General features: G+C 35.0%; 1 protein-coding gene across 8 annotated transcripts in view; it reads left to right on the top strand.

Annotated features, from left to right (window-relative positions):
• USP45 (ubiquitin specific peptidase 45) overlaps window positions 1-25,880 on the top strand; it is a 65,585-nt gene that overhangs the window by 20,082 nt on the left and 19,623 nt on the right. For 5 of the 8 annotated variants that reach the window (XR_011522001.1, XR_011522002.1, XM_008519415.2 and 2 more), the window contains exons 6-9: window positions 5,611-5,753; window positions 6,150-6,245; window positions 9,898-10,028; window positions 17,327-17,414. Coding sequence is in view for 6 of the 8 variants with exons in the window: in XM_008519415.2 (XP_008517637.1) it covers window positions 5,611-5,753; window positions 6,150-6,245; window positions 9,898-10,028; window positions 17,327-17,414 (458 nt within the window). In the remaining 2 variants the exon portion in view is untranslated. Of the gene's footprint in view, window positions 1-5,590; window positions 5,754-6,149; window positions 6,246-9,897; window positions 10,029-17,326; window positions 17,415-25,880 lie in introns of all 8 variants that reach the window. The other 3 variants (XM_070556739.1, XM_070556738.1, XM_070556737.1) reach the window with 2 other exon arrangements.

Below are 25,880 nucleotides of genomic sequence, written 5' to 3'. Positions count from 1 at the left end.
AATCTACTCTCTCTGCCACCAACTAGCTGTGTGCCTGGATTTCATAGTTGTCTCTACAATGGGGATAATTATCAGAGGAGAGAAAGCTCTCAAATTCTTTCTTTAAATCAGCAAACTGCGGAATACTTTCCCCATGCCTATGGGAAACTCGGGGAGTGCCAGTATTCCTCTTCTGGTTGAACTAAGGCAGTTCACAGATGTTTATACCTTTGAGAAAAGAGAGACATTTACTATTACTTCACAACAAGTCTGCTATGGATTGTTTTCAGTTTTTTCCCATGATAAACAAGACTGCATCTCTGTGTACTTGCTCTTTTATTTCCATAGGTTAAATTTTTTGGAATTTCTGGCCAATTTATAAACATATCTTAAATTTTGATAACTGTTCTTAAACTGCTCTCCAGAAAGATTATACAAAGGGTATAGTTGACAAGAGTACCCATTTTTTGGTGTTAATTTTATTTATAGTTTTTTGGGTATTTTTCTTTTTTTGGCAATAGTGAAGTTTTTAATGTCATTGTTGCAGGTCTGTCAATCTTTTCTGTAGTGGTTTTTTAGCCTTTGCGGTCATGCTTTGAAAGTCTTTTGTGCTCCAAGATTATAAAGATATTCACCTAAAGTTTTCTGGTACATTAAGTTTTTGTTTTTGAATATTTATGGTTTAATATCTTTAAGCTTGTTTTAAAAAAGATAATTACAGGATCTTTGTATTGGAGTCATTTTTATGGTAGAAAAATTTGAGGTACTTAAGAATTACTTTTTAGATAGTGTTAGTCTTAGCCAAGTTGTTGAAAACGGTTCTTATTTTTATTTTTCCTTGTTTTTGCTTTGCTGGTGCAAGGCCTAAAGTATGTACAAAACCTATCAGGTCTATACAATTAACCAGCTGTTCTTCGAGTACTCAGATTATACTCTTAAAGGTAAACTACAGAGACATACAAACAGCTTTAAAAATTTTATCTAGAATGCCTGAAGTTTTCTCTCTTTGCATTCTGGGGTTTATGTTATTTTTTTTTACAAAAGTGCAATATCTGACGACAGTCTTGGTAATATAAAGGAGATAAATAAGGTGAGATAGAGTAAATGCGTTTTAAAAAAATAACCTTCTAATCCAAAGATTCTATGATTATTCTCTGTAATTATGGGCATTTTTTTCATGGGTTTGGGGAAAACTTGAGGAGAGCAAAACAAATGATTGATAATCAAAATTGCGTATAGTTTATCTTTTTTTGTTGTTGTTGTTATTGCTGTATCAGCTTTGTCCTTTTAATTGTACCAGGCTTCAAAACATCTTGAAGTTGGGTCCTTCATGAATTTAGTTCTGTGTTTATGAAGGAAGAGTTCTTAAAGTGGATATGACCTAAAATTACTGCCAGATTGAGAAAGCCTTGTTGTCTCTTAAAACAAAATGATCAATAGTCATTCTTCATTAGAAGTAATAAATTGTTTTTTATTTAACACACATACGTGTTTACATGTCAGACACCCTTGTTTTAAACTAGAATCTTAAGCTCAGCTGACAGTTTCTTAGTGAGCAAATGTATGTTTCTAAAAATTTTACTAAAATATGACCATGAATTTAAGGTTTAATATCTCTATGCTGTTCACTGTGTATCAATTCCTTCTACTCTAGTCATAGATCATAAGCAATTAAGTATAAATAATTATAGTGGTTCATATAGTACCTGGCACACAATGGGCATTTGATAAATCAATTGAATTTGAATTGTTACATTTTATAAATGTGCTATTTAGTAAAATGAAAAACTTGCACTGCATTTTTTAAACTCACACTTTAAATAAAACACTTTCAAATAGTTTTTAGAAAATGTCATTCTATTTCCTAGTTAAATTATCTGATCAATTTAATATTCAAGTCTAATAGCTTAATTAATTTTGAATATATTCTCACAGACTTACATGTAAAAGTCAACAAACAGACCCTTGCCACTTGTGTGAAGTGGCTATTTAACCATGAAATAAGCTATTTTTATTGTCATTGCCCTGTGGATACGTTCTTTCTGGCAGTGCTGTCCATATTTGGTGGCTGTGCATGGAGAGCCAGGTGGTGCTGAAAAGCATCGCACAGTGAAGCGTGGATATATCTAGGTTCGACATTTGTCATCCCTTACTGCTGAAGGGAAGGGTAAAATCTGTTTTTCCATATGTTTATGCTTTTTTTTCGCCTGCAGTTTTGTCCAGATGGTCTTATGAACATTGTTTACTTTAGGATGCTATCCCAGATGTTTTGAAAACTGATGAGTAAATGTGGTACACAGATACATAAATCATTTCCATGGTATGGTTTAGAAAATGCTATTCTTATAAGATTGAAATATAATTTATTTCTGGAAGTGTTTTCCCAAATGAATAATAAACATGTATTTATACGTATGTTATATTTTTATATATAGTTTATTTCCCCACCCATTCTTGTTTCTATGTTAATAAGCTAAAAAATATGGCAACGTTTATTAAGAATGTTAACTAAAGGAAATACTTTTGAGGAGTCATATTGGTTCAGGGTTCCATATACCCAAATCTGTAAGAATCTTGCCCTACTTTCTTTTGTAATTCTTCTCATCCTATATAAATTACTGAAGAGAAGTTAGGTAGTAAAATGACAATGGATTTGTAATCAAAAGATTATCATTATGATCTTGGGCAAATCACTTAATCAGTTGGAGACTGAGTTTTGTAAATGTAAATTCACAGTAACAGCCTTGCCCAAAAAGATGGAGTAATGCTTGGATAGAATTACTCTTTCATCTTAAGTCTCATAAAAATCACTAGGAAACCATCTAGTGGCAACAGCTGTAATGAGAGCCTGAACCTGCCAACTTGAGGCTCTAGTTGGGATCTCAGGTATAATTAAGAGATGACTGCTGTCATTTGCACACCCAGCCAGGATCCGGGTGGGACCTCCTCTTGTTTGTGCAGTGCTTCTCAAGCACGGACTGGCTTTTCTCCTTTGCTTTGCCATTCACTTGCAGGTTTGAATACTGTCTGGCCTTTTCCCACTTTTCCTTTTTTCCATGCCTGGCCTCTGCACTTCCAGGACCTTCTCCATTGATTTTTACCAACCTTTGCCCCCAAGCTCTAGTATGCAGTTTAATTCTTATCACTTATTTTAATATCTGGAGGACAAGAAAAGAGGTTTCTCTTGCTAGTTCTTATCTGTGTTTACTGGGAATTCTAGGGTTGGGAGTTAAAAACTACTCTTTAGTATCTGGACAATGGACATCCAGTAACAACAATAATGTTTAAAGAATAAACAAGCAGGAAAAAAGGAAAAAAAGGTAATAGGGTTTATGAAAAAATATTGCATCGCAGGGTAAGAGAAAAGTTGTTAAGACTTGAAAGAGAAATCTTTTCCATGTGATAGGTTTGCTTAATGAAACATCTTAGAAACCACCATTTTTCTTTCTGAGGTAAAATGTTTCCACATGTTAAAAAGAACAGCTAAGAAATTATGAAAGCCACAAAGTCAATATAAAAGGCAAAACTCATATTAGCAGTTCAGAAAATCCAATTCGAAACAAGAGATAAACTTGAGGAAAAAAACCGAGAAAGTACAGAAAATGAATAAAGAGAAGAAAAAAGTGAGAACAGATAAACAATGGACATGAAAGATAGCTCATGAAGATAGGGATTTTGGCACAAATAACAATTTTTGGAGGTCTCTCTGGGCTGTTTTTCACACACATACTGCTTACCATGCCAGGTGCTTTGCAAATAGTAGCTTGTTTAATCCTTATGAAAACCCCATGAGAAAATGTGTTAATTTCCTTTGATTGATACTGGAGCCCCATATCTAGATGGCTTTTCTTTGGCAAAAGTCACAGGTGCCAAGTCAAGCTGTATTTGAACCAACAGGGTGTGCATGACATCAGTCTGCCAGTACCCAAGACTAAAGTTTCTCTTTCTGGTGTTTGTTTTCTGCTCCTGTCCCTGGGAACAGGGCCATCTCTATCCTGTTCATCTCCTCTGATGCCGTTGTGCACAAGGGGGAGTGGGGTGAGGAGGGCATGTCTTAACTTCTTTCCTCTTAAGAACTCATCAGAGACATAGAGGGCTAAAATTGTACTGTATTTGCTGTTTAATCTTGTAGGTTTTCATTTATATTGAATTTTTATTATGTGTGTTCTCCCCAACATCACACTCCTGTGGAAGAAGGAACAGACATAAGAGACATTCTCTGATCTCCATCAGTCTGATTGGAGAGAGAGACAGCCAAATATTTAAAAGTTAATTAGCAATGCAAGGCAGCATATCAGTATTAGATGAATAAAACATACAATTCTGAAGAATTATAAAATGTGAATGTTGAAAGGAATTTAAAAAACATTCAGTTAAAACCAAAAGATTTGAGAACTTGGGAATTTCCTGTCAAACTTCAAGTTATGATGATTCAGAAAGTAGTCTGCTGTTAAATAGATATAGTCAACCATGTCAGTTTATGAATGTTGGGAACTGTTCTTCATTTTCACATTGTCGTTAGACATGATGAACTGATATTTTAATTTGCAAGTCTGCATTAATTATGCAAGTTGTTAAGCCCAAAACATGCACTTATGTACCATACACTTAGGTATTTTACTTTTTATATTATAATATAATTCTGTTAATTTTTTTTTTTTAAAGGAAGATTTTTTTTTTTTTTAAAGATTTTATTTTTCCTTTTTCTCCCCAAAGCCCCCCGGTACATAGTTTCATATTCTTCGTTGTGGGTCCTTCTAGTTGTGGCATGTGGGACGCTGCCTCAGCGTGGTTTGATGAGCAGTGCCGTGTCCGCACCCAGGATTCGAACCAACGAAACACTGGGCCGCCTGCAGCGGAGCGCGCAAACCCAACCACTCGGCCACGGGGCCAGCCCCTCTGTTAATTTTTTTTTAACTTTTTATTTTGACAATTTCAAACCGAGTGAAAAGCTGTAAGAACATTACCAAAAAATTTGCCGCTTTATGGTGATTTTCTAATTCCATCATTTCTTCTGTTCATTAGTTGGCATTCTCTTGTAAGGAAGAGTTTTCTCCCTTTTATTCTCATTTTAAAATCTATTTACTATTGATCCAGACATGTTCATTTTGTTGCGTGAGTAGTGATTTACTAGTGCCCTTCTTTATTTTGATATTGAGATTGGACCGGTGGGAACTTATTCAAAATGATGCCCCTGTATTTTGACATTTCACTTTTTTGAGCACTTATTTTCTGGCACAACAAAAATGTTATAGGCTCATTTGCCTCTTTGCTGCCCTAGGTTTAGAATCAGCCTTTCCTTCAAGGAATCTTCATTCCTTCTAATGAGGAATGGTATTTAGAAACCAAGATCTTGATCTTTTTTCTACTTTATCCTTTAATATTTTTTAATTCATCTGAAATTTATTCTGCAATGTAGTGTGAGATACAGATGTGTATATTAAATGAATTAAAATTATTTGCTTTAGCAGTAAGATACAAAACCAGAGGCATTGTGTTTGTATTCTTGTCCTTCAGGAACACTGATTCACCAGAAAAATCTCATTTAATTTTAAATAAGATATTTAAATTATGTCAGATGATACATACTTAATTTTACATCTCATGTCAGTTATGTTTTCTCTAACTTAGGTGCATTTTCTAGAGTCATAAAACTTTGTGAAGAAAAATGTGAAATAGATGAAAAGATGAAAGCAAGGAAGGGTAGCAGTGGACCGTCTGTAAAAGGAATTACGAATTTAGGAAATACTTGCTTTTTTAATGCAGTCATGCAGGTAAGAGCCATCAGAAAGCTTTGTAAAATGTAAAAGATTATTTTAATTAATTTGTATTTATTGGCACATCTATAGACTGTCAGATGACTGCTAAATGATCATCTAGAAATTTCTCTGTTTTCTTTTTGTTTGTTTCAGGCTATTGTTAGCCACTGTCATACACATACATGTGCCTTTTTTTCTACATTGCATCCGAAAGGTCTTCTCTGTATTTTTCCATGGTTACATCAGTAATAGTGACATTTATTAAATGTGAAATGTGTTCAATTAAATTTTTTAAAACTTTAAAACATTTTTTTGCTATGCTAGATGAAATTTGAAACTTTGAGAGAGTATTTATTCCATAAAATAAGAGGCATATTATAACTGAATCTGAACACTTTTGTTTTTGCTTAGAACTTGGCACAGTCTTACATTCTTACTGAACTGATGAATGAGAGCAAAGAAAATGGTACAAAACTGAAGATTTCTCCTTCCTCAGACTCTCAGCTGGTAAGAAGTGTAACTGTCTGGGTAATCACTCTTTTCAGATGGGCCACTGATGTTGCTGAACTCTCCCTCTCTTTCTCAGAACTATCAACTGTAGATATCAGCTATCTATCTCAGCACGAGAGATGGTAGTCAGAGGATTTGAAAAAAATAGTTCAAAAGCATTTAGTGAAAATAATCAGATTTAAAACTTCTAAAATCATAACTTTAAGATATGTTATTATTCAAACATGTTATGGGTCAAACAATGCAAAAGTTGTGAGGCCGCTTTCAAACAAACATACTAGAAAAAAACAAAAGGGGTTTGACTTTTGTTGAGCAAAATGACTAGGACCTGTTTTGTGGTTACTGGTGACATTTTCTTAAAATAGCATTTGTGTTTTTTAAAGAGAGATTTGTTTTTAATAGTGAGCGTCTAAAGGTTTTTTGGAGCCTAGTCTGATAATGGGTTTTTAAGCTAGTGAGAAATTTAAAAAAGAAGGAAAACAACCTCTAACATTCAGAAGCTGGCCTGGCACCCACAGTTAGGCCCTGTTTTTTCAAACAATCTCACAGAATACCAACCTAGGCTAGGTTACCCTAAGACAGAAATGAGCCAAAGCAAGGCTACTTCATAATTTTGTCTAAACACAGACAAAAACAAGATTACCACTTAGAAAACCCCAAACACCCTCTCTCTTGGCCAAAATAAGTGACTGCTACTTCTTTACTAGTTATAGCTTTATCCTCATTCTAGCCTCCACCTGCTAAAGGTGAGATTTATCGAGATACCCTATCGGAGAGTTAATTACCCCCACTTTTTTCTGACAGCATTCAATCAAGAGCAGAGCTCCACTTCCTTAGACTCTTCCCCCAAATTACCTGATCCTATGTGCATTCTTTCGAATACCCTCTTATTGAGACCGCCTGCCCCCATGTTCCCCATGGCGTGTGTTCTCCCTCAGTGCAACAAGTAATAAACCCACCTTGTTCAACTACAGGTGTGTTCCTGGTGGTCTTTGGCTGGAGGGCGTTGATACTAGTAATAATGATTTTAGTTAGAAATTAATTTAAGTGTGTGTTTCAGAGGGAGAGAGAGTGTATTTATAGCTCATGATCTAGCTTTTCAAAACATATAAGAAAGAGGCCTTCTAAAAATTCTTAGCCAATGTAGTAATTGATTTTTTCTTCCAAGGAGGCAGTTTTGAAGGACAATATTGTTGTATTTTTTTGTTGAAAAGGCGGCCTGTAAACTCAGTGCCTGTTCAGCCCCTTACAGGTTTTATGGTAGATCCCAGTACTCTCTTCTAAAGTGTAGTGAGGTAGTGAAGACTGCTTCAGTAAATGGAAGTTAATGCTTAGTCGTTTGAAAAGATTTCCTATTGAATATGATTGGGTGTTAAGTTTAAGTATTTCACACATGGAGCTGTGTCTCCAGATTACTGTATGGCATTTAGATGTAACTGATCACTTGAGGTTTGTGTCATTCTAAGAGGGAAGTTTTCAAACCCTAGGTCTTAGGTTTTAGGACATACAGTTGACGTAAGCTGTGGGACTGTTGGTGTAGATCACCACTCTTTCAATCTCCAGTTTTACTTTGTCCTTTGTAACCTGTATACCTTTTGTTTTTTTTCCTTACCTTCTTGTGCTGGCTCCAACCACCAGTAACTTGTTGAATAGAAGAGATGAGAGCAGACATTCTTGCCTTAATCCCCAAATTAGAGAAAAAACATTCAGTCTTTCACTGTTATTAAGAATGAAATTACCTAGGTTTTTCATAGATGTCCCTGATAAGGTTGAGGACATTCCCTTCTGTTCCTAGTTTTCTGAGAGTTTCATCATGAATGGATGTTGAATTTTGTCAAGTGCTTTTCCTGCATCTGTTGAGATTATCATGTGGTTTTTCTTTTGTTCTCTGTTAATGTGGTAAATTACCTTGATTTTTTCAAATGTTAAACCTGTCTTGTATTCCTGGGACAAACTCTCCTCAGTTATGATGTATTATTATTCTTATATGTTGCTGGATTCAGTTTGTTAGTATTTATATGCATATCAGCAGTGTGCTTACTTTAAAAAACTTTTTCGTAAACTATTCATAAGAAAAGAGTACCTTGTAAGTGTATAGCTGATTGAATTTTCACGGACTGAACACAATGAACTGAAACTAGCCATCAGTTTGCTCAAGATACAGAACACTACCAGCAGCTGGAAGCCCCCCTCAGGCTCTCTCTGTCCACTCCCTCCCGACCCCACAAGGATAGCCACTAACCTGGTTTCCAACAGGACAGATTAGTTTTACCTGTTTTAATATTGCACATAAATGAAATCATACAATATCACTCTTGTATTTGGCTTCTTTCTGTCAACACGTGTGTATGAGTCATCCGTAAAGCATTCTCATCAGCAAACTTACTTTTGTTTTCACAGTTTAAGTGTGTTTTTAAAAACTAGGGTTATTTACTCAAATTCTGAAGTTTTTTATTTTGTCTAAAAATGCTTTAGTTGGGAGTAGAGGATAGTATACCTTAGTGCTTAGGCTTTGAAACTGCCTTAGATGTTATTTATTTATTTTTTTGGTGAGGGGGATTTGCCCTGAGGTAACATCCAAGGCCAATCCTCCTTTTTTTGCTTGAGGAAGAGTAGCCCTGAGCTAATGTCCGTGCCAGTCGTCCTCCACTTTATATGTGGGAGGCTGCCACAGTATAGCTGGTGAGTGGAGCAGGTCTGTGCCCAGGATCCGAACCTGCGAACCCAGGCCACTGAAGCGGGGCACACAGACCTTTAAGCCCTTGGCCATGGGGCCAGCCCCTTAGATTTTATTTTTGACCCTTGAGGTAACTTTCAATTTACTTAACATAGCAAAAAGCACTTTTGATGTTCAAAAACTATGGAAAATTGTAACTTGTCCTTTCTGTGATTTTAGCCAGATGGTGGATTTTTAAGGATAGTTGGTATGTAATACATATGTAACAGGTATTTCATGAATATGTGAATTAGATAACATATTTGATAGTTACCTTAGAGGATAACATTTTGTAATGTCCGAGAATTATATTTGGGGTCTGTTTTTTATTTGTTTTCTGTAAGAAGAGGGGGTTACTGGTGAAGACAACATTTTAAAAAACAAAACTTTGTGGAGAAAAAAAATTCTAGAATAAAGTGTGTTGATCCTTCACACAATTTCAGCTGCTTTTGCCAAGCTTCATGTGACTCTCCTTTAATGATGGGAGATGATGTACAAATTTTGTGACGTAATATCCAATTCCTTATTTTTTTAGTGAAATATTCAGAGAAGAGAAGTGTTTGGAGTTTTGCTAATAAATATAATTTGTGATTATTTGTGGAGATGTACAAATAGCAAGTGGATGAGTAATTTTACTTTTAGGACCGCACATTAAGGGACAGTTACAAACAACTAAAGATTGGTAATTTCACTCTTCAGCTGATAGTTTCATTTAGTAAAAGGCAGAGGATATGAGAATACCTGTGTTTTTCAAGGTAAGGCATTTGATTCTGTTTTCCATTTTTATATATTCATTTTGTATATGAGGGAATGAAGTTTCTTACTACACTCGAGGCGATTTGGTTGTCATTTTAAACAAAGTATAACTCTTAGATTTTTAATAATATTTTAAAATTTTATATTTCTGACATAGAGTTGATCATGTTTTTAAAGGACCCATTAGTGGTGGAACTTTCAAGCCCCGGACCATTGACCTCAGCCTTGTTCCTGTTTCTTCACAGCATGAAGGAGACTGAAAAAGGACCGCTTTCTCCTAAAGTTCTTTTTAATCAGCTTTGTCAGAAGTGGGTGCATCTACTTTCTTAATATAAATAATCATGAGTTACAAAATCGAATGTATTTATCACTTAATATGAGTAGTTTCAGTCTTTCTCTAACATTACTGTTATTGCCTAGACTACCAAGAGAAAGAATTAACATTTGTTTAGTTGCAGCTCTGTGCTTTTTGTAAATTATATCTCATAATACTCTGAAAAAGAGATTGTTTATCCCTATTTTATGTATAAGGAAACTGAGACTCACAGAAGTTGAGTAGCTTACCTAGCTTCATGGTGACAAAGCCAGGATTCAAACCGGGGTCTGTCCTGGCTCAGAAGCCCATGGGAATACATGAAGTAAGAAAAGTATAGAATTATAAACTAAATGTGCTATAATCACTAATCTAGTTTCCTTGTTTTTAAAGATGAGCTATGAGGCAAATAGAGTTTAAGTGAATTTGTCAAGATATTCCAGTATGTTTAAAAACAAAATCTCTGTGTGCCTGGAAATAAAACACATACCATAAAGGAGCTGACTTGACTTTAGTGCATTAATTTATTCTTTCATCTAGAAAATGGAGAGCTTACTTGGTGACAGGTACTTGCTAGAATCCAGGAGTACACAACGTATAATGTGTTAAAAATGGACCCTGTCATGGAGTGCATAGACTCACACAGTCCACAATTACTAAAATATATAGAAACAAAATTCTTTCAACATAAACTTGTGTTTTTCGGTATCTACAGGCTTTAAAATTCCATTTCAATTCAAGCTAGTTATCCTGTGCCATGTATCATGTCCAATGTAGTATTGTTGACTATAGATACACTGTTGAACAGCAGACCTCTAGAGCGCATTCATCTTGCTTGAATGAAACTTTATGCCCATTGATTAGCAACTCCTCATATCCTCCTCACCCCCGGCAATTACCATTCCACTCTCTGATTCTATGAAGCTGACTCTTTTAGATTCCTTATATAAATGGAATCATGCAGTATTTGTCTTTCTGTGACTGGCTTATTTCACTTAGCATAATGTGCCATGGTATTTTAAATGTAGTCCAAAATATAGAGGGTTTATTATGTTTCACTGGGTTGGCAAATGCTATTTTTTCAAAGCCTGAGGAACAAAAAAGCCCTCAAAATAGTCTCAGACATGGATGCTTCATAGAGTTAAAAAATTTTTAGGACATTATGTGCTTTAGAAATTTCCTTGTGACTCTGCGAAAAATAATTTTGTTTTGTATCATTTCATTCTGGTTTTATAAAGATCTATAAAATTTTTAAAATTATTAAAATAAGTACTCATGGATAAAAATTCAAACTATTATCTGTTATTCTTTTCAAAAGTGATTATGCATACGCAGACATATGCAAATTATTTACAATTTGCTTGTCTTGCTTAATGTATTTTGTACATCTTTCTGTATTAGTACATGTGGATATAACTTATTTGATTTTACATATGTATATATGTGTGTGTATATATGCATGTGTGTATGTGTGTGTACATATTTATAGAATTGTACTTGTGAGAGTACATCTATAGGATAAATGGGATTACTGGATCAAACTATTTGAAAACATTCAAAAATTGCATTTTCTTTTGCTTTATTTTGTTTAAGAAGAGATATACATTTGAAAAAGTGATTTAAAAAAAAAATCAGGTGAAGATTTAAGCTCAGTTGGGTCTGTTTTGGTCTCTGTTCTATAGTGTTGATCTGTGTGTCTCTTCTTACCCCATTACTGCTCTGTCTGTGGTTTCATAGGAAGTCTTGGAATTGGATAGTGTGAGTTCTCGAATTTTCCTCTTTTTTTTTTTCTTTGAACTATTCTAGATTCTTTGCTTTTTTGTATGAATTTTAGAATCAGTTTGTCAACTGAGATTGCATTGAATGTGTAGATCAGTTTGGAGAGAAATGGCATCTTAACAATGTTGCATTTTCCTATGCGTGATTATGACATATCTTTTCAGTTATTTGATTTCTCTCATCAAAGTTTTGTGTGAACAAATCCTGCATATATTTTCTTAGATTTACCTTGAGAATTTCATGTTTTTTAATGCTGTTTATTGTAAATTGGTACTTTTAAAACAATTTCCAATTGTTCATTACTAATTTATGGAAATACAGTTGATTTTTGTATAGTGACCTTGTTTCTTGCTGCCTTGCTCAATTCACTTACTGGTTATAGCAGCTTTATGTAGAATCTTTGGTATTTCCTATGTAGACAATAATGTCATTGGTAAATAAAGACCATTTTATTCCTTCCTTTCCAATCTGTATTCTTTTATATCTTTTTATTACCTTATATCACTGTCAAGGACCTCTAGTATAATGGTGAAGTGTGGAGTGGGCATCCTTGCTTTGTTCTTGATATCAGGGGCAGAGCATGTAGTCTTTCATTCTTAAGTACGATAATAGCTGTAGGTTTTTCATAGATGCCTTTTATCAGGTTGAGGAAATTCTCATTCCTAGTTTCTTCTGAGAGTTCCTATCAAGAATGGGTATTGGTGGGGCCAGCTCGGTGGCTCATTGGTTAAGTTTGCATGTTTCACTTTGGTGGCCCGGGGTTCGCTGGTTCAGATCCTGGATGCAGACATGGCACCACTTGTCAAGCCATGCTGTGGTAGGCATCCCACATATAAAGTAGAGGAAGATGGGCATGGATGTTAGCTCAGGGCTAATCTTCCTTAAAAAAAAAAAAAAGAATAGATATTGGTACACCTTGATTCCTGGCCCACAGAAACCATGAGATAATAAATGCTTGTTACTTTTTAAGAAAAAAGAATGGATATTGGATTTTATCAAATGTTTTTTCTGTATTTATTGAAATAATCATGGCTTTTAAAAAAATCTGTTGAAAACAGTGAATTGTGTTAATGGATGTTCTGAGTAGCTTTAATGAAGTATATTTGACATACAATAAACTGTACATATTTAAAGTGTACTAATGTTTAGTTTTGACATATATGTACAGTTGTGATACCATGGCCACAATCAATATGATGAATCTATTCATTACCCCTAAAAGTTTTCTTGGGCCCGTCTCTGGACTCCCTCCCTTAAGCCTTGGCCCTGGGCTTCTGCCTACCTGTTTGTTGGGGTTTTTTTGTGTGAGGAAGATTGGCCCTGAGCTCACATCTATTGCCAGCCTTCCTCTTTTTGCTTGAGGAAGATTGTCCCTGAGCTGACATCTGTGCCAATCCTCCTCTATTTTGTATGTGGGATGCTGCCATACAGGGTTTGATGAGTGCTGTGTAGGTCCATGCCCAGGATCCTAACCCGTGAACCCTAGGCTACTGAAGCAGAGTGTGCGAACCCAACCACTATGGCACCAGGCTGGCCCCTCCACCCACCTTCTTTTTGTCACTATAGATTAGTTTCCATTTTTTAGAATTCTATATAAATGGAATCATACAACATGTACTCTGTTTTATCTGACTCTTTCACTTGGCCTAATTATTTTGAGATTCATCTGTGTTGTGTTTGCATTGATTGATTTTTCTAAGTTGAACCAATCTCTTGAAGTTTCTGTTATAGTCATATATTGCATAATAAAGTTTCAGTCAATGACAGACCTCATATATGACAGTAGCTCCATAAGATTAGTACCATATAGCCTAGGTGTGTAGTAGGCTATCCCATCTAGGCTTGTGTATGTACACTCTATGATGTTGGCACAATGACGAAATTGTCTAAAGATGCATTTCTCAGAAAGTATTACCGTCATTAAGTGATGCATGACGTAATGGTGATTGTCAGACACTTTGACCACTTGAGATGCTTGTTGGGAGCAAGTTCTTCAACTTTCTTCTGACCTTTTTTTTTTTTAAATACCTTGTTGTTTTGCAGTCGATTCACAAGAAGTTGCAGGAAGAGTACAGAGTTCTTGCGTACCCTTCATCCAGCTTCCCCCAGTGATAGTACCTTACATAACAACAGTGTGTTGTCAAAATCAGGAAATTGACATTAACACAATACCCTCAGTGCTAGTACAGATCTTTTTTGGATTTCATCAGTTTTTACATGCACTTTTCCTTAAAAGGTTCAGAGATGCTGTAGAGTGATTCTGTTTCTCCATTCTCATTCATGCCTGTCTTTTGCTTCCTTTACTCCTTCATGTTGCAAACTAATATTAATGTACTGAGCTTTCTTTGGGTTTCCTCCATGAGGAAATACATATGTATTTCTAGTTTTGTGATATTCTGTGGTGTGTCATGTACCTTAAGGACTGCCACCAAATTCTCAAGATAGAATGAAAGTACAGTGTTATTCCAGTATTCTGGGTATGTTCTTCAGTATTATCTTCTAATTTACTAATTCACTCTTCAACTGGCTATTGTGTTTATCTCTCTTTTATATTTTTTATCTGTGGTTTTGAATTGGCTATCTTCTCAATATCTACATGTTCTTATTGAATTTTTTCCTATTTTTCTTAATATTTAGGCTTTTCTTGGCAGTTATGCCTTTAAGTTTTTAGATATTCTCAACATTTTTATTGTAACGTCTTTTGGACAGTTCTATAAAACTTATTTGGAGTGAAGGATATTCATTTCAGTTTTGATTTTTTTAACATTAGATTACTCTATGTGTTTTATAATATTAGTTTGTAGATGCCTTTGGAGTAGATTTGTTTGTTTGTCCTCCCCTGTCTTTACGGCCTTTCCTGTTTCCTCCATCCCTCGTTGTTTCCCCTGCCACTCCCATCACCTCCTTTCCCATACCCAACTTCTCTCTGTCCCTAAAAATTTTAAGTTTTGAGATAGCCTCACCCCAACTCTCCAGGCTGGCCTTGGAGATCCAGTTCTCTTAATGGTTTATGGTTACTGTGCTGCATAGTTTTGGGGATGTACAGAGTGTGTAGAAGGCTTGGCTCAGCTTCGGGTCCCTAGGCTGTGTCTGTCTTCTGTTGTAGCTTTAGGCAACATTTGCCTAAGGGCTTCCTTTCAGGCTCTTGGTAAGGTCAACCATCCTTATTCAGTGAGCCTGGCTCAGGTTCCTGTCTGAGGTGAAGGACTTTGAGTTTTCTCTGCTCTTCAGGGCTAAACTCTTTCAGACCCAGAGCCCATCAAGTTTGTTTTTTTGTTTCCTACTCTTTTATATTCTATTTTTGCTCTGTAGGATTTATTTTATATTGAGTCCCACTTATGCCTTTTGTTTTCTCTTTTTATATTTTGTTGGTATGTTTGGAGTAAACAAAATTTTTGGATTATCACTGGACGGATTCATCTTCACCCAGAAAACATCTCTACAAATTCTCTCATTTTAAATTTCTTTTCCTTGACATTCTATTCCTACTTTATGAACATGCATACATTTTCCTCTTACAACTTAAGTTTTTGTTTGTTTTTTGCTGAGGAATATTAGCCCTGAACTAACATCTGTGCCAATCCTCTGCTATTTTTTTTGTGTGTGGGACACCTCCACAGTGTGGCTGGTGAGTGGAGTAGGTTCATGCCCAGGATCTGAACCCATGACCCTGGGCTGCGAAAGTGGAGCATGTGGAACTTTAACCACTCACCTACAGGGTCGGGCTCACAACTTGAGATTTTTTTAAAGTTTGCTCCTCTTTTCCACAGTAACATTTTTACTAAGGGACACTTCCTTTGAATGTTTAGTTTTCCCCTTATTTTGAATAGGGTGAGTCTTTTCATATATTTGCGGATTTTTTGCTTTTTATCTTTTAGGTTTGAAGGTCTCTTTTGGTATTGGCAGCTCAGATAGGCTCCTTTAGAGATTCTGTAAGTTGTGATACGATTTTTTCCCCCAGTCCTAGGTAAAAAGAAGCAAGTAAAAAAAAATTTAGGTTTATGAACTTTGCTTCAGTGGTTTAGAAGGTGGGAGGTGCTTTGCGCATGGTTGAGATGGGGCTGTAGGCAGAGACATGGTGGAGATAGTCTCTCCTTGGTTCAGGAATGATTTCCTTCCTGTGTGTCTGCTTGGAAAGCCATAAGCTGTCCCCTCCTACCTGCCACCTCGCTGGTAAGGGTCTCTGAAGGATTTCCATTTCCCCTTCCAGTCTTCTTCCACTTCACTGACCTTCCTTGATACCTACAGCACAGCACGAGTATAGTGTCATACAATTTCTGGGTTTCATGGACTCCAGCTGTGGAGGCCCAAATAGGGTTGGAATTTGTGTCCACCTTGGTTTCTGTCCTCACCTCTGATCTAGGAGGTGGGCACTATCCACTACATACAGAAAGGGAAGCCCACCATGGGAGTAAATGGAAGTGTTCTCAGTCTCAGGCTGCTTTTTGCTTCTTCTTAGGAAGACTGAGTAACTGAAATGAGGGTTCCTGTTACAGGCTAGATTCAGTACTAGTTGAGATAGCTTTTTAGCACCAAGGACTCACAGTAGTGCGTTACTAGAATGACTGTTTGTCATGAGATAAGTAGGAATAATACTTAAAGTACTGGACTAAAGGATCAAAAGACCTGGGTTTATGTCAGTGGCATTTAGCCTGTTCTTCACTTTTGTCAAGTGTAAAATGGAGTTCATATTAAGTTTGAATTCCTTAATAGGAACTGTCGTGTATATCAAATGATGTGTTGCACTGTAAACTTGTCTTGTACTATCATAAGATATTTTTAGTATTTTGGATTGTTTTGACAAAATTCTTTCTTCATCTTAGATCAGAGCACTTTATAAATTTAGTATTTATTGCATGTAAGACAAAAATATTCATTGTAGCTTTGGAGTTTATTGCAGAAAATTTTACTTTTTAAAATTACTGAAATCAACTAAATATTTGCTATGTCATTGTCTTCATGAATAGCACTTGATCCTTTTATTTAATTAATGTGGAGGAAATCTAATTGTCAAATCCTTAAAATAAATACATTCACACAGATCTCAGTTCATAGTTCTTTATTTTAATAGAAGTAATCTCTTGCTTTTCTTTTGGTCATTTAAGGTAGGAAAGTAATAGATCACAGTGGTTTGGGTTTGAATACTGTGATTTTGCTCGCCATGTGGCCTTGCAAATTATTTAAATAACCCCTTTGAGCCCTAATTTATAAGCTGGAGAAAATAGTACATTCTAAGCTTGTTTGAGGATTATGTGACTTAACATGTAAAGCTTAACATATGTCCTGTGCTTGGCATGTAGCAGTTGTTTAATAAATGATAGTCATATTCTCAGTGCACTAAGATCTCATCGTAATTGGAACAGTAATCACATTTTGTCTTTCTACTTAGTAGAAAAAGGACTAAACTGAATCTTTGACTGTGTGTTATTTCAAAGTGATTTTAAATAATAGTAGTATATTTTTAATGGAATGATTGTTCTTTTTTTTTTTTCCTGTTTTGTTTTTAAATCACAGGGCCCCTCGATTTAAAAGTTTCCAACAACAGGACAGTCAGGAGCTTCTGCACTATCTGCTGGATGCAGTGAGGACAGAAGAAACGAAGGTCAGGTTTCTTTTTGTTTGTCCCTCATACTCTTTAAAAGGGGAGTTCAAAACTCAAGGAATTAATTCTACCATAATTTTAATGTACGGTTGAGAAATAATTTGATTTTTTTTCTAACTATTCTATTTATTCTTCCCTTATTTTTTTGCCTCTTCTACTATAAGATTATTTTTTTCACCCTTTTACAACCCCATTGTTCTTAATTAGTTAATACTCTTTGGCTATAAATAACATCAATTCAAACTAGCTTAAATAAAGAAAAGGGAATCTATGAATCCAGGTGAAGGGGGATGTAGCTGGGGATACAGAGACAGGAAGTTTCTCAGGAAGCTTTCTCTTTATTTGTCTGGTTTCTCTGGCTCTCATAGATTTTCTGTGTTCAGCTCTTTGCAGACTGAGTAGTTTCTCTGCTCCTCTGTGTGAATGGTGGCACCTGACCACCGTAGTTTGCACGTTGCAGTTCTGCATATATAAAAACAAAACTGACTGTTTGTGAATCCCAATGCTAAATTCCCAAGGGAGAGAAACTTCATTTTCCCATGGTGGATTAGGATCCACTCAGGGATCAGTCACTTGTGACTAGGGGAGTGGGGTCCCAGCCTCCTGGACCAGGGAATATTTCTGAGAAAACAAGGAATGGCTTATGGACGGGATAGATTCCCCAAACAATGTTTATTGTAATCCTATCCCTTAATTATTTGTTGACTTTAATATTAAATGCAACTTTTTTGGTTGGGTCCTATGTAAATAGGATACAATTTTTCAGAGAGAATGCAAGATATTAAAGATATCAAATATGTAGCACATACCCTCCGTTTTCCCCCTTTCTCAGTCATAGCAGATATTGCTAATCACTCATAACAGTTCTGCTGAGTCTGGATTCAGCCTCAGAATCATTCTCAACATAGTACTATGGACAGCACCTGTCAATCGTACTTGTCATAACAGGCGAAATCCTGTTTTCTGTTCAAAGTGAATACACTTCTCTCCTTTTTTTCTTTTTTTTTTTTTTTTGCTGAGGAAGATTAGTCCTGAGCTAACATCTGTTGCTAATCTTCCTCTTTTTTATTTTGCTTGAGGAAGATTAGCCCTGAGCTAACATCCATGCCAATCTTCCTCTATTTCATACGTGGGTCTCCGCCACAGCATGGCTGATGAGTCATGTAGGTCTGGGCCCAGCATCTGAACTTCTTAGTCTATATATTAATATGTAGTGAAGCAACCATGTGAAAATGATGTGTTCATATGCTTGTGGTAGGTGTTGCTGTGTTACTAGGCAGGGTGGACTCTCCCCTCTCTCCCCTTTTTTCTTTAATCCTACTTTGTTTGAACTGTAACATTGTAGTGTTTCTTTATTCCTAATGGCCAGTTTTCAGTGAAGAGAGTTAGAGTTCTAATTTTTTCTTATAAATTTTCTTAAAGAATGAGTTCATCACTCCCTCCTGCTATCAAACACTGTATATTAATAATCCCATCCTTAATTGGCTGTTTATTGATTTTCATATTAAATTAGTTGAATTCAACTTTTGAAAGTGTTGCTGCTTTTCTGCCATCTCTCTGCTTTTGCATATTTTGATTATGAACCCCACCACCTTCTCTTTAGGTTTATGTCTTTGTCACCTCTCTTAGATTGTGAGTTCCTCAGGGAATGGTGCTGTATCTCTGTATCCCATGGGCCTTGCACATAGCAGGTGCTCAGTGAATGCTTGTTGAATAAGTTGTCTGTGCTTAACCTTTAAATGGACAATTTCTGTTGAGAATTTCAGTTTGGAAGAAAAAAAAATAAAGTCTTTTAAATAAGTTATACCAACTAGTTTCTTGGGGATTTACAATTATTTTGAATATGTTATAATTTGAATAAACTGATAAATTGACAGGATAATACTATATTATATTTTACCTATAATTTGTTTTAAAAAATCAATTAAGATTTATAATTGAGTTTTGGGGCCATTAGCACAATCCCCTTAAACTAATATTTAATCGCATTTTCTTAGATTTAGAAACTGATACTGAAAATTGAGATTCAAACTTAAGTCTTTATGACTCCCAAACTAGTAATCTTTTTAATTCTATACAATACTACTTATTAAAGTTTAGGTTTAATGCTTGGCCATCAGTGACTGGTAGAAATAATATTTTTTAAGCTTGCTATTTAAAATTTAACCATAATTATTTCACTGTTTGAAAAAGTATTAAATCTGCTTCAATAACTGTGATACTCTGGCTGAGGGGGTCAATACAAGGTAGCGTGGTGGGGAGAGAGGCTCTGTCTTCGTGTTATGATTAGTAAATAATTTTGAGTCTTCTGAGCCTATGGATCATATCGGAGTTACTTTAAGATTAATTCAGACTATCCATTGCTTGAATGAATTTTTTTCCCCTATGATTTGCAAGAATATGTTTACTACATGGTGGTCATGTATCATTGTAAATGGAATTAAAAATTACCTCTTTACATTGTTTTTCTCTATTGACATTACAAATAAAACAATAAAATCTATCCCCGTCATTTTTTAAAATTTCACTTCTGTTATTTGATGGCATTCTTTGTTACAATTAAATTATTGTTTTGTCATAATGGTGCTTTGGGATTCACAGTATCTTAAAAACTCAGGCAGTATAGCAGGAGACATTGGCTTTTGAAAGCTCTTATCTGTCTCTATTTGAGGGTTTTAGATGGTGTGGCCAAATTAAATGTCAAGTCTGTGGATCTGTTCAGTCTCGTAGGCAAGGACAGTCGTCCCGGTCAGTTACAGTGAGTAGCCGAGCAGGAGCCGCATTGTCTGGCCTGGGAACTCCACAGCTGTTAATCGTGCTGCTCTTGTGGTTTGTCACTGTCATGTGTTTTTTGATTGAAGAAAGGCTAGAGCATGATGCCCGCCACCAGAGTCTTTTAGTAATGATTAAAAACTACTGACCTCCTTTTATATTGGTTCATTAAAGTCTTTTTCTTATGACTGTAAAGTTGAGGAATATAACATGTTCTTGCTGAATAGGACACTACAGGGATCATTTGTGCAAAAATTGTACATTTTTTATGTGCACAATAAGTAAAATCGAATTTACTGTATGACTTTCTTTCATAGCTAGTCTTTTCAACTTATAAATACGTGTCTCTTCACTTTTTTCTTTTAATTTGAGCTGTCACTAAATTAATATTCCATTTTTATTGTGTTCTCAAAGATATATCACTTTAATACAATATTGGGTAGAATTATTTTAAAGGCAGAATATCTCAGCTAACTTAAACTGTGAGTTTTTTGCATCTTAGGTTTGCAAGAAGTTTAGGTTGGAGATTTGAAATAGTTGAACATTAATACTGCTCATTGATTAATGTGCTACCGTTGTTAGCAGCTCGCTAGCCAAAGTCTATCTTTTTTTTTAAACCTGAATGGTTCAAAGCACAGCTCTTGACAATGAGAGGGTTGTAGATGGACCTAAACCCTTTTTTTTTTTTTTTTACTTAACTTGATGAATTACCTATTAATTAACTCTTTTAACAGTTTAGAGCAGAGAATATAAATTTGTGGCTAGGATACAATAAAAAAGCAAAAGTCTAATAGTTTAAAAATTAATTTAAATGACTTCATTATTTTTGCTGTTTTTAAAGACTGATATCATAGCTTACATTTTAGAATATAGTAAAGGCTTATTAAATCATATGGAAAGTCATGTCTGAATTAGTAAAATGTTCAAATTGTAGAATAAGTTTACAGACTTCTGAGTTGAGTTAGAGGTCTTAATCTTTTGTAGCTAGAGAGGCTATTTTATAGTTATATTAAATGCTTACAGTGAACATTGGTATTTATTGGAATCTTTTGTTTAAGTCCATTAAATATTTCTCTTGTATGCAATTCACACCATTCTAACTTGCTTATTTTAGTTCAATAAATTCTTTTTTCAAGGTATTAAAGCCAATTTTAGCTAAGACAGTGTCTGAATTATATCAGTTTTCAAATTTTTTGAGTGTGAATTGGAGATTATTTCAATGTTTAATAGTTCCTGGGACACATTGTTTTATTTTGATTCCCTTCGCATGTAAGCATATTTCAGGACAGTGTGCCATGGTGGGGATTGCTGTCTGTTTACTTTTATACCACACTTTGTATGTATTTAAGTTTTTGAATCTGGCATTAGCTTTCAAAATAAACTTGAAGATAATAGTGAGTAGTTCTAGGAAATATAATGTGCTGATCATAGGCCAGTTAATACATGAAACTCAATTTCATAATTATTGGGGGAGGGTGTTAAACTTATAAAATGCATCATACATACAAAGAATGTGTACAAATATACATTCAGTTTAAAGCATAATATAAAGAAAAGTCTTTTACTGCTAGCACTCCTCCCTACCACCATCCCAGATTTAAAAAAGTAGAATGTTATTAAGACTGTAGAAGCTACTGTTCCTTTTTTTCCCAAACACTTCTTCCTCATCAGAGGTAACCACTACTTTGACTTTTACAGAAGTAATTTCATTGCTTTTTCTTATGGTTCTGAGAGCCACCTATGTATACTTAAACAATATATTGTTTAGTTTTGCAAAACTGGGTGGCAAGCACAAACCTATTGCCATTATTGGATGAAGGCTCTCAAAAGAAGGTGAGTTGAGAGAACAGCTGAAACATAGTCTGGCTTTGGCTTCCCAGAGTTTACATTAGCTCTTTCTGGGAAGTTAGTAGGCAGGATCATGAATGTGTTCTGAGTTAGGCGTGTCAAAGTCAAAACAACTGGCAGAGGTATAGGAGAGACCGAGTACTAGCTCTGTGGTCCAAAAAGGTTAGAGGCTGCTGTATGTTTTCTGCTTCTGAGTTCATCGTGACCCACCTCATAGCTCTCAGGGTAGGTCAAAGCAGAACAGTTCTAGGGGATAATGTGTATCCCCTGCTGATCCAGACAGCAGGGTATGGGGGGAGAATAAGGACATTTGCAGGTTATTCTCCATACATTCTGTTCTCAGAATAAAATGGCAGTGGGGTTCTTGGTGTTGACCATATGTCTATCTCATAAGTCTCCTTGCTCCAATCTCGGTTGGTTGTCTCCCACATTTGATGCACAGGCATCATTCTTGAATTCCTCCTAACTGTGCTCCTGGGAATTCCTTTGGCCTCTCTTATGTATTGGCCCTACTATTGCCTGTAAACCATGTTGTTGTCTTTCTTGGTTTATGTTCTTTGATGGTGTGTATATTTATATGTATATATATTTTTCCTTTATTGAAAAGGTAGCATATACTATATATACACCTTACTGCACTTTTTTCACTTAACATATCATAGCAATCTTTCCATATCAGAAGATAGGAAACTTCCTTATTTTTTTTAGCTCAGTGTTTTTAACCAGTCCCTTATTGATTATCCCTTATATGTTGTTTCTGGTATTTTTGCTTTTATAAACAATGCTATGATGAATAATATATGTATGTTATTTTGCATGTGTGTAAGTAGATCTGTATAAATACAGAAATGAGATTGCTGGATCAAATGATATATGCATTTGTAATTTTGATAGATATTACCAAGTTGTCCTCCATAGGCATGCAGCTTTCACTTCTATCAGCAACTTACTATAGCCTCACCAAAAAATTATTTTGTTAAACTTTCAAATTTTTCCCAATCTGATATGTAGACAAATGGTATCTCAAGGTAGTTTTAGTGTACATTCTCTCTTTTTGAATGAGGCTGCTATCTTTTCATCTCTTCTTATTCTTTGCCCATTTTTCTCCTGGATTTTGATCCTTTGCTGATTTATAAAGCTTTTTGTGTTCTAGGGAGAGAATACGTTTCCAAGTTTGTCATTTGTGCTTTGATTTTGCTTATAATATGGCAGTGGTTTTTATATAAATAAATTTTTAAACAAGTTTTGTTTCTGAACTTAATCCTTTTTTTTATGGCTTCTGGATATTGAGTCATAAACAGGCATTCTCACTCAAGGTTATAAAAAAATTTCCCCATGTTTTCTTCTAGTACTTTTATGATTCATTTTTAGATTTAAATCTTGATCTATTGATATTTATCCTGTTCCCAGGATATTTCCTTTTTTCCTCTTTGACTGTCCTACAGTTAGCCAAGCTGAATAGTATGCTTTTCCCACTAAATTGGTAGCACTCTAATTATTCTAGCTTTTCATTTGCGTTTATTTCCCAACTTCCCCTTGGTTCTGTTTTCTTATCTGTTTGAGTACTAGGATCATACTTTAAATTATGAAGGTTTTGATGCATTTTAAGAAGTCTAATAGGACCAGCTGTCTCTCACTTCACTTTCCCCCAGAGTTTTCATTGCTATTCTTGTTTATTTTTCCATGTCTAGTTTAGAGCTGATCTTCCCTTCAACCTTTCACATTCAAAAAAAAACCTCAAAAAACCCCAAACTATTGCTATTTTTACTGGAATTATGTTAAATGCATACATTTGAGGGGGAAGATTGGTATGTTTCTAATGTTAGGACCTATCCAAGAACATGATGTGTCTTTCCATTTGATCAAGTTTTCTTTTCTGTCTGTACCAGCAGTATTTTAAAGTTTTCCTCAGTTAGATCTTACACATTTCTTAGATTTATTCCTAGTAATTTTATCTTTTTAGCTGTTATTATAAATGGGGTGTTTACTTCCATATCTTCTAAGTGATTTTTGTTTGTGTGTATGAAGGCTGTTGACTTCATTATATTTATATACCCCATAATAAATTCTCTTATTATTTGTAGTAGTTTTTCATTTCAGTTGGTTTTTTTGGCTTTTCCAAGTAAGAAGTCATATTGTCTGCAAGTAGTTTTATTTCCTTTATAATTTTTATACCTCTGAGATTTATTTTTCTATTAAATACATTGGCTAAAACTTTAATAAAATGGTAAATAATAGTAGTGAATGGGGATATCAAGGGATTTGATATATCATATTAAATCTAGTAATGTGATGGCTTATATTGATAGATTTCCTAATATCTCTGCATTTCTAGAATAAAAAAACCTTCTTAGTCATACTGTTCTATTCTTTTAATGTGCTGCTGTATTCTGTTGCTGATCGTTTATTTAGAAATTTTCATAAGTGATATTGGTGTGTGTTGTGTGCACTCTCTGTCAGCTTCTGGTAGCAATATTATGCTTCAAGAAAATAGTTTGCAGGTGTCCCTTTTCCAATGCCCTGGAACATAGGTTTAGTGGCATTCCTCTGTGAAATTGTTAGGGCCCAGACGTTTTTGTAAGGAGTACTATTTAACAGCGTTCTCCCCCTCACCCCCCATGAAAGCTGGGAGATTTTCTGGGATTAATTTCCTGGAAAATTATCTATTTTTTTTCTGAATTTTCAAATGTAATTACATGAGAGTTGAGCAAAGTGGCTGCTGATCACTTTAAATGTCTTTAATTTTGTTGGTTTCTCTTTTTTCTTAGATGTGATGTATCCTTTTCATCCGTATCTTGATTAAGATTAGCTAGGGGTTTTATTCATACCCCACCTACAGTATCAGCTTTTGATTCCTCTATTAATTCTCTTCAGTTTCTACTTTATTAACTCTTTCCTTCTACTTTTGCTCAGTTTTGAGATCCTTTTTCTAAATTTATAAGTTGGCTGCTTAATTGATTTGTTTTTATTCTTTTCAATTGATTTAAATTTTTAAGGCTGTGAATTTTCTTCCGAACAGTGGGAAGTATCCTGGATTCTGATGTAGTGTTTTTATTATTCTCTGGGAAGTCTGCAGTTTGGGTTTAGTTTCTCTTTGACATAATTTTTTAACAACAGAATTATGTATCATTTTCACACCAGAAAGTCCAAGTCAAACAGTGGTTTCACATATGAACTGGTGAATAAAACTTTACTTTTAAAAAAAATCTTTTGAAGGATAATCAACAAGCTTTCTCCTCACCCCACTGTTAAAATGTGAATTAGAGAAGATTAAATTCATCCACTAATTAGGGGCATAATTAGTGTTAAAGATAATTTATTAGCTTAAATAAGTCTTTGTTCTTAGAATATATAGTTTTATTTCATTCTGAAAGTTTTCTGTGAAGTTGTATCTTTCCTAAAATATACACAAGAGATGTGGAATTGTAAACCTTGTCATTTACTAAGAGCTGCTAAGACTTTAATATATGATCATTATTGACAACTAAATTCAAATAAAATGATAATTAAGATTTGGGGTATTCTTCTTGCTGCGGGCATTAAATGATGTTCTGGACTTTAGTCATATGTGTATATAAATAAAATAATCTACATGGAGGTCACAGTGACAGTTTAATAGCTTCTTGTATATTCAGATTTTCTTCATAGACAAGAAATTGTATATGGTCTATTTGTTGCTTTTTGTCCTGGTTCAGGAATGCATCATTTTAGGAGCAGAGTAGGGGAGAGGGAGGGAGCGAGGAGAGAGGAGAAGAGAAGGGAGGAGAAGGAGGACTTAGTCTAAAGCTGTAAGAACAATGAGCCTGGCTTCTTGCCTTTTGTAGACTGAGGACAAGTCTTTAAACC

The sequence above is a fragment of the Equus przewalskii genome, chromosome 9 (assembly GCF_037783145.1).
Source record: "Equus przewalskii isolate Varuska chromosome 9, EquPr2, whole genome shotgun sequence".
Classification (NCBI taxonomy): Eukaryota; Metazoa; Chordata; class Mammalia; order Perissodactyla; family Equidae; genus Equus; species Equus przewalskii.
The sequence above is the reverse complement of the archived record's forward strand: the minus strand, read 5'-3'. Positions and strand labels throughout refer to the sequence as shown.